The following is a 12,436-nucleotide window of genomic DNA, read 5'->3' on the forward strand; positions in this document are numbered from 1 at the left end:
CACGGCTCTCCTTTTATGCCGGACAAAGCCACGGTGTGCCGGAGGCCGCTGAGGTGACCTTCCTGCTGGCGGCAGGCAGGACTCCCCCGAGCCTGTGAGCTTCCCGCTCCGGGCAGCTCCGGCTTTCTTGCTGATACTGCTGACAGTCACAAAGCGTGTGGGCCTGGCCAGGAACCAGAAAACAGTCCTCTGGACACAATTCGGACAGTTGTGCCGGTGACATGGCCCAGGCCAATCACCAGGGGCACCTGGCACGGACGGGAGGCTGGAGGGGCGTGGGGGGGGATGTCAGTGGTGTAGGCCAGGGCAGACAGGAAAGATGAGGTCCTGCTAGGGATGCCCGTCCTTCCTGCTCTGGAACTTTCTGGTTACTGATTACAAGTGCTTGAATCCAGGAAGGAAAAAAAGGAAGAGAAGTCTGGATTGGGTGGCTCCTTCTCTGAGAGCGGGGAGGAAGGGGGAGGCGGAGGGAGAGAGAAACAGCCCCCTTGCCAAGCACAGATGTCCCTGTGATCCGAGACAAATGGCCACCCCGTAGGCCAAGCCCAGCCAAAACCAGGTTAAGCTGGACAGAGAGATGTGGCGAAAACCCTTCAAAGTTTTGCTGGGCGGCCACCTCAGAAAGGGCTCCTTCTGTTTAGCAAAAATTCACAAATCCTTGTGCCTGCCTGCCAGGAGAACAGCTTGCTTGAAAAGCAAAGGCTGTCATCCTGTAATTAAATCTGAGACCCCCCTCCCTACGTGACGCTGAGATGGAACCACTTATATAACACGCCTAAAAATAAGCTGATGAAGAGACGCACTTTTATTCTCCCTGCCTGCAGCCTTGTCTCCTGGGCCGCCCAGGCTGGGGTCTGCTGAGCCGGGAGTCGGCGTCCACAGCACCACACGGTCAGGTTCTCGCCTCTGACTGCAGCCCGGCACCCTGCATGCGCGAGGGCCCGGAGCCGGTGTGCGGGGCTGGGGCGGGGGGAGGGCCCTCTGGTTCAGAGCTACGTGCCGAAGATCCCCATGGCTACACGCCTCCCTGGTGGCGCAGACCGCAGAGGTGAGGACCAATGATCAGAAGTGACAGGGAAACAGAGTGCCAGTGCACCTGCTTCCTCGGGGACACCAGCTGCCCCTCAGCCCTGCCCCAAGTGCAGGAAGACCACCACCCTGTTCCGGGGGTGCTGGGACCGCCCATCTTGGCTGGCGCTGGTCCTCTCGGACTTCTCCATCGTGACACTGCCTTGCTCTGGCCGGTGTCGGAGGGGGTGGGCCAGACCCCAAGTCGGGGTGATGATTTCCCAGCTGCCCCGAGTGCCAACCCCCGGGCCAGGGGCTGGATCCCACAGCCCCCAACACACTCTGAGTTAAGGAGAAGGAACAAGGTGGGGGTTATAAAGGGCCCTGAACACTTCCAAAAGAAAGAGGTGCCAAGACAAGGGTGGCCCCCTAAGTCCTGGGAGCTGGTGCTGCTGCTGACCCGTCAGTACCCCCGCCCACCATCTCGTCTCGTCCACCACTCAGGCCCTAGGACCTTACCCTTGGTCCTCAGCCCCGGCCCCAGACACCATCACCACGTGAAAGAGCTTCCACACAAGTAAGAAAACCCCCAGAGAACACTGGTGGTCTCCTGGCGGGGTGGGGGAGGGGGGCTAAGACCCCTCCTCACAGCTGAAGGACTGAGCACGCCTATGCTGGAGACCTTTCTGGAGTCTGGTGGCTCGGAGAGGCCGCCAGGCCGGGTCCAGGTCTCCAGGTCTCGATAGGACAGCCTCGCCCGCGTCTCTCTCTGTGCCTGCCATCAGCCCCGCTCGCTTTCTGGGTGACACTCCACGAGAGGCTGGCTCAGTTCCACTTGCGGCAGGGTGCTGACAGCGCCCCTCCCCCACCGCTCACCTCCTGCCCAGCTGCCAGGGAGAGGGAGAGGCCCAGGATGGCTGCTGGAAGGCAGGCCAGGCTCGGAGGGGCTGCCCTACCTCAGCTGCTACCAAAGGGGAGCATGCCCTTGGGCAGGAGAACGGCAGTCAAGGGCAGAACCTTCCAGAGAGTGGAGCGGTGCTTAGGACTACAGATGCTTCTCAGGAGAGGACTCTCTCCTCCCTCCACTGTCTTGAGACCGAGGGGAGCAGCTAGCCCAGGACTCTCCAGACTACACCCCTCCCCACCCCCTCCCCGGTTTTCCTGCCGGCTTCCACCTGTCATTCTTCTGACCCCAACCACGTCACTTCCCTTCGGGCAAGCAGCAGCCAGCTCTACCCCGCCCCCGCCCAGCTCCACCTCAGCCCCTGACCCCGGTCAGTTCAACAGACGCTGGTCCTAGGGCCGGCGGGATGCAAGCGTGCACCACACCATGGTGGCCGGGAAGGAAAGAGAAAGAAGGGGAAGGAGACAACCCTAACTTCACAGCCGCACAAGCAGATGAATATCCCAGTCGTCAGAGCCGGTTTGAACTGCTTTCTGTCACTTACAACCAAAAGAATCCCAAAACCTATAAACGCAGGAGTCTACTTTAAAACTCTGCAAACAACAAATGAAGAAGAGGAAGCCACAGCTGGTTTCAGGAAGGAAATTCAACCAAAAAGAATCTGCCTGTGACGGAAGGCTTGCAGACAGGAGGGCAGGCAACCTCGTCCTGCACGTTGCCGTCCTTTCTTCGGGATGATCCTACGAAGCAGAATGCGGTCCACCTGGGTCCTGGTAGACTGGCTGTGACTTCGGGACTTGCCTTAGTCCCGGTCTGTCGGACTGATGTCTTGTGGGGCTATGTCTCCCTGGGCACCTGGGCTTGAAGGGAAAGTATGAGTGACCATCCTGGATGGGACGCTGGCACAATGTCAGGGCTTTGTTATAGGGAAACACTCAGATCTGGTGTTCCACAGCGTAAAGCAAATAATTCCTCCAAATGCAACTCTAATTTATATAAATATTTTTTCAAAGGAATTGTACTGGGATCCCTGTGTGCCAGCTTGGTCAGCTTCCCCGGTGGAACCTCCCTGGAAAACCAGGCAGCTCTGGCCCCTTGATCCTTCAAGGAAGGCTCTCCTCCACCCACAGGGTCCTCCCTCCCCAAAGAAACTGCCCCCAGCAAGGGTCGTCTGCCATCACAGGGTCCTCTCCTTCCCTGGGGGTCCCCCGCCGTCCTCTCCACAGGGTCCTCTCCCCACCCCCCATCCGCCCCCTCTACCATCTTCCTGGCAAGTTCTCCTCCCCGAGCCCCAGGGTGCCCCTCCCCAGGGTTTTCCTCAGGGCCCACCCCACCCCCATGCTCACCCCTTCCAGGGTCCTCCCCTCCCAGGGTCTTCCCGCAGAGCACCACCCCCTCCCAAGGTCCAGCCTTCCCAGCGTCCTCCCCAGAGTCCACCCCCCGTTAGGTACCACCCCCCCAGTATCCTTCCGTCTCAGGATCCTCCCCAGGGCCCATCCTCCCCGTGGCCCGAGTCTCCGCCGTCCGCAGACTTACCTCCCAAAACTCCGGGTCCGGGCCGGACCGTGCGGCTGCGTGCCGGCCTCTCCCCATCGTTCACTCCGCCCGCGCGGCCGGCTGCCCAGGGACTCTCCCCCGCCCTGCGCGAGCCCGCGCCCCCCGCCACTAGCAGGGAGCGGCGCCCAGGGGCCGCCCCGACTCGCGACTCAGCGAAGAGCCGCCCCCACGCGCTCTCGCCCACCTTCCGCTCTCCGCCTCCAGCGCCACCGGCCCACGCCGCCCCGCCCCCAGCCCGGCTGTCGCCCGGCCCCCAGGCTGTTCCCAGGGCCGAGGCCCGCGCCGCGCCTCCGCCTCCTCCCCCGCGATCGACAGCGCTACCGGCCAATTGCTGCCCTGAGCCGGCCCGCGGGCCCCGCCTCCTCCTCCATCTCCGGAACCTACCAATGGGAAGGGCGGTGCGGGGGCGGGGCCTGCCGGTTGCCTGGCAGCGGCGCGGCAGGGCGGGGGCGGGCGGCCGGGGGCGGTGATCCGGGTGCGGGGGGCGGAGCCTACGGGGGGCGGGGCCTGGGTGGTTATAAAGGCGGCCGCCGGCGGGGTGCCGCGTTTCTGGTCCGGCTTCGCGCGCTGCCCGCCCGTTCCTGCCGCGCCCGCCTCCGTCGCCGCCGTCGCCCGTGCCCCCGCTCCGCTCCGCGGTGCCGCCGGACCAGCACCATGTCGCTGTCGCGCACGGAGGAGATGCACCGGCTCACGGAAAATGTCTACAAGGTGAGCCCCGCGCCGTCTGCGCGCCCGGGCCCGACCGGGGCGGCCCCTGGGCCCTTGGGGGTCTTCTCGGAGCGGCAGCGGGGACCCGGCGCCAGCCGCTCGTTCGCAGGTGGGCTCAGGAGCCCCCCGCCCCGGCAGCCCTGCGTCGCCCCCGCGCGCCCCTTCCGCGCGCGTCCGCGCGGGCGCCCGGGGGACGGGGCCCCTCGGACCGGAGTGGAGCGGGGCGGGGGCCGCCGGGGGTCCAGGGGCCGCGCCGCGCGTCGCCCTGCACCCCGGACGGCGTGATGGCCCCGTGGTGGCCCCTCCAGCCAGGTTACGCAAGCCTTTGGGCACTTTCTCCTCAACAGGCTTTCCCCTTCCGCAACTCCTTCTCGGGCAGTGATGGACGGGGCCCCAGGTGGGAGGTCGCGCGCGGGCAGGTTGGAGGGGTGGACAGATAATCCATCATCTTATGTAACCGCGGAGGAGAAGACTAATTGTGTAGGAGGCTGGCGCGCCTGCCTCTGATGTGTGTGGAGAGTGGGGTTCGCGTCCTCCTCTGCACACTGTCGCTGTCACGTCTGAGCCCGCGGAGCGCCGCGGGAAGACCCCTCGGAGGCCCCCTCCCTGGTCATTTTGTGCCTTGTCGAGGTTAACAGGCCCTTGGGTTTCTGTTTCTCCAGCGTCTGTTTTCTCGGTTTAGACCCTCACCCCCAGTGAAACAGACCCAGGCTCCCAGGGGCTCAGGGCCCAGTGCAGTCCCAGGCGGGCATTTTCTCCAGAGGGAGAATCGGCCCCGGGCGTCCACAGCAATCCTCTTACAAAGGCTGCTTATTTCAGAACCGTATCTGAAGGTTAAGTGGTGGGCTGGGAGATTCAGGTGTTTACGCCGTGGCTGCTGGTTCACGGCCACTAAGTGGGATTGCAGGGCCCCCAGTTGTGTTAACAATTGTGGCTGGCCCTCCCCCTTAGGCTGGCTCAGGCTCTGGACAGCCAGAGGGAGACCTCCCAGGTGGCCCCCTTTTCTTTCAGCTGGGTTTCGGGTGGCAGACTGTCCGGTAACGCGGCTTCTCACGTAGGGTTTCAAGTCAGAGCTGGGTCATGGCAGGAATTCTGAAGCCGGGTCGGGATTGAGTAAGTCGGCTCTGGAGCCATGTTGGAGCTGCTGGTAAACATGAGTCAAAGACGGCTGAGGACTAGGCACGGAAAAGGAACAGCGTCTGGGGTTTTGTGTTTGGTGTCACAGAGTGTGTGGCATACGTTTCTGGTCGTGTTGCTCTGCAAACGCTGTCGGGGAAGGGAGCTTCATTAAGTCATTAGTCATTAGTTCCGTAACCATGTGCTCGTTCTCGAAGGGGGGGGGAGGGAAGTGCCGGGCAGAGGGTCTCTTTCCTATTTTCCTTGCTTCTGCAACGAAACCATTAAACAGGAACTTCCATGGCGAGGATCGGGAGGGGTGCACGGCCTGGCTTCGCTCTGGGGAACCCACGATCATCCGCACTAAAACTCTCACAGCCTGGGCGGTGAGGCGTGCAGTCGCCGCCGAGCGGCTTCTAGGCAGAGCTGTGATTTACCTGGAGATCTGCAGGCAGCATGACGGCAAGGGCCGTGAACCCCTGGAAGCAGCCTGGAGGGTTGGGGTGCACATTCAACAGGCAAGTCTGTGGCGTGTGCTGTCGCTCAGTTCACTAATGAGCTCCCGTGGGCAAGCGCGGCAGAGAGAGACCCAGGATCTGCAGGGCTGGACGCAGCCGGCTTTGGTGAGAGCAGGGCTGTGCCCCCCGCGACCGCTCCCGGCCTCACAGCAGGCCTGCGCTGCAACGCAGGCCGGGCGGGTTGGGTTGTAGGCGGTGCTCTTCCCGACGCTCTGTGGCCCGACTGCCAAGTCTGGAGTGCCGGGGCTGTGCTACCCTTTTGTGTTCTGTCGCTGGGGAGCTCGGGGCTCCGCAACAGAGCCGGTACAGGTGGGGCGGCGGGGGCACGCCGGCCAGGCAGACAGCAGCCCACACGGAGACACAGCTGGAGCCACCCGTGTGGACCTGGCTGGCCCTCTGTTTCGGCCGGGGGCCGCGCTGCCTCCCTTCCTGGGTCGGTGGCTTGCGGAAGGGTGGCCGGGATGTGGCCCCTCTCTGTGTCCCCTGCGCTGCAGCGCGGCTGTTTGCTTTGGCCCTGCATCCTTTCAGCTCCAGCTCTGAGTGCTGTTTGCCTTGGCAGAGGCGGGAGCGGCGGGGACACTCGTCCTTGGCCTCGCTGATTAAAAATGTGAGAATAGACCGCACTCCTCCCTGGAAGAACCAGCAACACAGACTTTCACCTTTTTCTCTGTGGCCCAGCTTCTGCGGGAGCCACGTCCTCGGGGAATTTCACGGAAGCTGAAGGGGAGAGCAGCAGAATGCCTTCCTGATGTCCCCTGAGAACTCACCCTCGGGGCTGGGCAGGGCGACAGGCACTGGGCCGGGTCCTTCAGGGGATGGGGGTGCAGGCAGCAGACCCCAGAGTCCAAGACCTGGCCAAGGGGGCAGCCCTGGGGGGTTGCCTGGAGTGAGGGACGGAGTGGGGCGGGGGCCAGCACGAAGTGCTCAGAATGAAGCCCCAACTACAGCCCTCTCGGGAGAGACCTCTGATGACCCGATGTAGGGAAAGGGGCTTCTGTAGCAGCTGGCCTCTGTTCCTGGGGATTCTGGGGAGCGACTGGCAGGTTGGTGTTCTCGTGGTTCAGTAGGCCGGAAGCAGCCGTGGCTCTCAGGTGACCTTGTGACCCTGGAGGGGAGCGGCTGTGCAGCGTCTCCAGGAATAGGGGCATCCGTGGCTTGTCCTGAGGACGTGGGAAGGTGGGAGACAGCCTGAGAAGGACGAGTTCCCAGGAAAGCCGTGGATGTGATTGTTTATGGTGTTGAGGCTTCTGGGCCTTGGTCCACACGACCAGGCCGGTCACTAGAGGCCGTCTGGTCGTCCCCACCCTGTAGCTGTTGTGGGGAAGCCGGCCCGGCCGCAGCTGCCCTGTGAAGGTGGTGGGTGAGCCCGGGGCTCCCGGAGCCGGGGTCAGGCAGGTTGGCTGCCGCTGGTGCCGTTGGTAAGGCTGGTGCAAGGTGGTGGGTGGGTGTTGGGTGCTCGTGGGAGGGAGCTGACCTGGGCTCAGCCCGCGGCTGGCTTTTCCCATTGAGGCCTGGCTGCCCGGGCCCTGCCCATTACCCTCTGCTGTGTCCCACGTTCTCCTCCAGGTGGGTGCCCGGGGGAGCCCCGGGAAGCCTTGTGCCGCTGACCCCGGGCCCGCTTTCCCTCACGCACAGCTGGACAATCACACTGGAGCGATTGCTGCCACCAGAAGCCTGGGGTCTGGCGTGGACGGAGCTCAGTGGACCCTCGGCCGGGGAAGGCCCGCTGGGCTCTGATAGGCAGCTTCCCTGGCAACGGAAGTGCCTGCTGTGTGTGCTTGCGTGTGCTTGTGTGTGCTTGCCCGCGCGCGTGTGCGAACGTGAGGACGCGTGTGTATGCGTATGGCGTGTGTTTGCTTTAGAGGCACTCCCGGGGGTGCCCCGTCGGGGGGTGTCTTCTGGGGGGTGGCAGCGCCCGCCATCACTGCTGTCCGGTGTGCTGCGGGGTGCACGTCCTGGCCTGCCACCGTCCTGCACCCTGTCTGGAGTAGCCGGGTGGTGAGGGGCAGTTTCTCTGTTGTGCTGACCTCGGAGCTGCCTGGCTGTGGCAGCTTCTTGTGCCTAAGTCACGTCCCAGAGACTGTCAGCTCTGCACGGGCTCCTCGTTGGCTGGATGCCTGGTGCTCGGCCGCTGAACACAATGGGGTGGCCTGGAGGCACCGGGGCCCAGCGCTGGGGTTCTGTGGAGTCCCGAGCTGGCTCAGGAGTGTCTTGCCTGGGCTGTCCCTGTGGGTCTGGCGTCCAGCACATGTCCTGTGTCCGGGAGGTTGGCTTGGCTCATGGGACTGACCGCTGTGCGCCGGGGGCTTCGGGTCGGAACGGTGGCTGGCGCTGGCCCTGGGCTTTCGGGTGCCATCAGCAGGGAGAGGCGCTCGCAGGTGCCGTGCGGTTCTGGATGCCGCTCCCTCGGGGCCATCCCCCCTGGCGTGGATGTGCTGGCTGGGCTGCCTGGGACAGGCTGCCTTTCGTGGGAGGATTGGATGCTGAGAGAGAGGGCCTTGTCCCCTCCTCCCGGGCTCGGGGAGGAGGACCGCACTCCTCCTGAGTTTGCAGGTCTCAGTCCTGCTCAGGAGATCCCCGCGATGTTACCGAGGGACACGGGAGCACTGCGGGGCCACGGACCCGGCTGGCCTTGCTGCCCGCTCGTCCCCGTTCAGCCTGGCATGGCATCCTGGACGTGGGCTGTGTGCTGTCACCCTCCAGTCAGGACACCTGAGCCGTCGGTCCAGCATGGGGCGCCCTGGGCCGCTGGCCTGGCTGGCTCCTGGCCTCTTTCCTCCCTCCTGCGTGTACTGAGCCAGGGCCTGCCCCGCGTCGCCTTCTTGGCCCCTCTACTTGGGCCTCAGGGTGGGGCAGGTGTCCCCATTATAGAGCAGACTGTGTCCCCCGGACACACAACACTGGGGCGCCTTTGGTGGGGCGGTCGGTGCCAGGCTGCCGTCCGATGGCAGCTGTAGTGGCGACGAACGGCATGGACTGAGCCCGCACCCGCCTCCCCGGCTCTGATCCACTCCCGGCCCTGACTGTGCTGCGTTGCCGGGATGGGGGTGGGGGCTCGAGGGGCCCCGCCCCAGTGGGCACAGGTGGCTCCAGACAGTGGTCTGAGGGGAGGTGGATGCCTAGGCTTCTCCTAAAGAGGAGAACCTTTTGTCTCCGAGTGACATGCTCCCCAGTAAGGCCAGCCTTCCCCTGAGACCCAGGAGTGCTGACTCAGGACCAGCGTGGAGCCCTGACTGGGGCCTGCACGTGAGCACAGCGCTTGGAGGAACAGGCCGGGTTCTGGGGCGCCCCTCCCGGTCTGCCCTTCCGGCTGCTCCCAGAGCAGCAGCTCGGTGTCTCGTGGGTCCTAGAGGCTGTGGCAGGTCTGTGGCCCCAAGCACAACGTGTCCGTGTCTCTCGGGGCCCAAGGCATGCCGGGTGCAGCGTCCTGGGCCTTGGCATTGGTCCCCACAGCAGGGGCCCACCGGCCTGTGAAGAGAGGGGCTGGGTGGGGAGGGGGGGCCCGGAACCACACCGGGCCCGTCTCTAAGAGGTGACCTTGGGGACGGGCCAGGGGATCCGTGCCCGCACTGTCCACAGGAGCCTTCTCCTGTCTCCAGCTCCTCCTGCCGACGTGCACCGCAGGAGCCCCCGTCTGGCCCCTGGGCTCCTGCAGGCCAGCAGGGTGGAGGCTCACCTGGCCCGTCCCTGCCCTGGCTCTGCGACCCAGCGGGATCAGTCCTTCTGCAGGCACCCGGTGTCCAGGGTGGTCCCAGGTCCCTGCAGGCACCCCTTCCCACCTCAGGGCCCGTCTGGGGTCTGGCGGAGCCTGTCTTGAGGTCTTCGGCTACGAGATGAGCGTCCGAGGGCACTGCCGTGGGGGGCGGAGCACAGGAGATGTCTGGACGCGCGTCCCTGGACTCACACCCCGAACTGAGATGCCGGGGGCCGGTGAGGGCCACCAGGAGGAAACAAGGCCGCCGATCAGAACACAGTGCTTTCTTTGTGGTTGGGATTTTAACGGTTTACTTACGGAGGTAGTTTTTTAGAACCATTGGACGATTTTTAGAAAGTCCTGTGTTAAACACGTGTGAAATAAATCGGTAGGGTTTGTGTGAAACCGCTTCATGTTCAGAGTCAGGCCCTCCTGAGTTTTGTTCTGGCTCACAGCCCAGTGTCACGGTGTCCCCCTCCGCCCCCCCCCCTCCCCCGGGGCCATCGGGTGTCGGTGTTTCCTGAGCGATGCTTTGGTGTTTTGTTCCAAGCCTTGAGACCCATCCCGCCTTCTTTGTTGCCTTCTTGTTTCTCTGATTGAAGGTTTCCAGACAACAGCCAGGACCCCTGTTCCTTCTGAGTTGGTAATGGTTTGTGGATGTGATGTCCACGTTTGCCTGTGGCCAGCCATACCAGGGACAGTCATGGGTCGGCGTGTGCCAGGTGACGACGCGTGTGATAGATCACAAAACCAGGGCACCTGTAACCAAGATGTCATAGGTGTTTGTGCTGGGAAACAAATTGATGTCTTGATGTTGGAGTTGGCGGTGAGAACGGGGTGGGGGCTCCATCCTGGAGCTAGAATACTGTCCAGCAGGGCACAGCCATCACCCGGGGCCACACACGGAGGCAGAGTGGACTTGCCGTTTCTGGTGGGACTTTTAAAAGAAGAGGTTGGGGCAGAAGGGCCGCTGCCCAAGGTGAGGTACACCCAGGGCCTCTCTGCACCCGTGTGAGCCTCCCATGGGGCTGGTCAAGCCCTCTCTGCCCTGGGAGACTCTCTGGTGAAAGAGGCCTGTTGTCTGTCCCTCCTTCCATTCTCTCTGCTACTCCTACGGAAGCCTCGTCTTTTGCAGTCCAGAGCGGAGCTCAGGCCACGGCCTGTCTTGCCCTTGGGAATCCAGGGCCTTGCTGGCCCCAGGCTGGAGTGGCTTGGATGCACCCGTCTGCTGGGGGCTGGGGTGAAGCCAGCAGCCGGAGTCATGATTTCAGGCCCCACCTGGGGAGGGGGCTGTGAAGTCAGGTGTCTCACACTCTGTCTCTGGCTCTGCCTCGGCAGCGGGGGGGGGCAGGCCGTGGGCCACCTGGGCTTTCCAGCCTGCTGGTAGTCGTGAGTAACTTTGACAGCCATGGGCCAGGCACTGTGTGCTGAGAGCCGTGCACCTGACCTTGCTTATCCCTCAGCCCGCTGCTCGAGGGGACCCTGGCTGGCCCCGGCGGGCAGGCGGCCTCTGTGAGGTGAGGCAGTGTGGTCTAGCCGTCAGCTGGTCAGGGGCTGAGCCGGGGCTGGACCCGGGCCTGTTGAGGCCTGGAGCCGGCTGTTTTTCCCTTCAAGGGCCCCGCAGATTTCAGGCAAGTTTTTTCTCCTTAACGAGTAAACGGGCCCGTGGAGTACTTCCTCGCGTACGGAAGGTGCTGGGCGGGTGGTGGCTGTGAGAGTTCTTGAGGTAGCAGGAGGTCAGCGGCAGAGTGGGCAGGCCCAGGCGGAGGCTGACTTCCTGAGTGCTGCGTGGCCTGTGTTCCCATCAGCGTGACCGCCTCCTGGCAGGCACATCCTACCTTCTATGAGGGCAGCGGGAGGGGGCGGTTCCAGAACATTCCAAGGCTGCATCCCTGCTTGCTCATAGGTAGTTTCTCACCGGAGCCCAGCCCTGTGAAACTCCGGTCGGAGTCTTCCCGGGGACAAGGACGGGTCAGTGGCCTTGGAATGTTCTAACTGGGCAAGCAGGAACCAGACTTAGTTTTGCTGTCAGTGTCGGGCCTTCTCGCTGCGAGTGGGGGTTGTCCCAGTGTCTCCGAGCGCTCCGGCCCTGCTAACACAGGGCAGCCTCCATGGGACGCTTACTCCTGACAGCTCAGGGGCTGGGAGCCCGAGATCCGGCACGGGCAGGGCTGGGTTCTCCTGAGGCCTCTCCCCTGGGCTCCCAGACAGCCACCTTCTGCCCGTGTCGTCACATAGTTGTCCTCTGTGTGTGTCTGTGTCCGATCTCTTCTGAGAAGGACACTGGCGCCATCGGGTTAGGGCCCACCCTGATGACCTCGTGCAACCTGATGTCTTCTGTCAGGACGGTCTCCAAGGACAGCCACGTTCTGAGGGGCTGGGGGCTGGAATTTCAATGTATGGATTTAGGGGACACCAACGTGCCATTGGGCCCTCTCCCCAGGGTGCAGTGGGCTCATACAGGTGGCAGGGGGCCTGCGTGCCGTCTCTCTGAATCGGGGTGACGGGTTTCCAGGCGGGTCGTATTGTGGGCTCGCGATGGTGTTCTGTCCAACCTCAATCAAACGGCAGTCGTGATTACGACACTAAGATTTCCACGGAAGCACGCTGTGATTTCGTCACGGAAGTGGTCGGCGGGAGTGTGGGCTGCAGCTTAGTGCTAAGCGCAGACAGAAAGCAGTGTGGGTGCAGGGTCCCGTTGGCACAGGGCCGAGCGGAGGGGCGGGGGGGGGGCAGGGGCGTGGGCACTGGAAGGTGTGTGTGGCGGGGGGCCCTTCGGGCCGTGCCCGCTGAAGTCGAGACGGGTAGAGAGTGTGTCTCAGACAGGGGAGGAGAGGGCGGGCTGTGGGGCCCGTGTTTGGACCCTGCTGCAGGGATTGCTTGGTTCCTGGGGTCGGGGAGGGGTGTCAAGGCGTAGGGAAATTGTGGTGC

At 63.8% G+C, this 12,436-nt stretch overlaps 1 protein-coding gene and 1 long non-coding RNA gene across 6 annotated transcripts in view; one reads left to right on the forward strand and one right to left on the reverse strand.

The window, feature by feature from the left end:
* Positions 1-2,479: 2,479 nt before the first annotated feature.
* On the reverse strand, positions 2,480-3,704 carry LOC124522556 (uncharacterized). Its single transcript, XR_006964808.1, has 2 exons — positions 3,449-3,704; positions 2,480-2,772 (listed from the first exon to the last, which is right to left on the reverse strand). It is a non-coding gene; the product is annotated as an uncharacterized LOC124522556 (long non-coding RNA).
* A 352-nt stretch (positions 3,705-4,056) lies between these two features.
* BAIAP2 (BAR/IMD domain containing adaptor protein 2) overlaps positions 4,057-12,436 on the forward strand; it is a 62,793-nt gene continuing 54,413 nt past the window's right edge. For all 5 annotated transcript variants that reach the window (XR_006964800.1, XM_047093999.1, XM_047093997.1 and 2 more), the window contains exon 1: positions 4,057-4,177. Coding sequence is in view for 4 of the 5 variants with exons in the window: in XM_047093999.1 (XP_046949955.1) it covers positions 4,124-4,177 (54 nt within the window). In the remaining variant the exon portion in view is untranslated. The remainder of the gene's footprint in view (positions 4,178-12,436) is intronic.

This window comes from Lynx rufus, unplaced genomic scaffold (assembly GCF_022079265.1).
Source record: "Lynx rufus isolate CCGP_SWC_20201006 ecotype Redwood Valley unplaced genomic scaffold, mLynRuf1.p SCAF_37, whole genome shotgun sequence".
NCBI classification, from domain to species: Eukaryota; Metazoa; Chordata; class Mammalia; order Carnivora; family Felidae; genus Lynx; species Lynx rufus.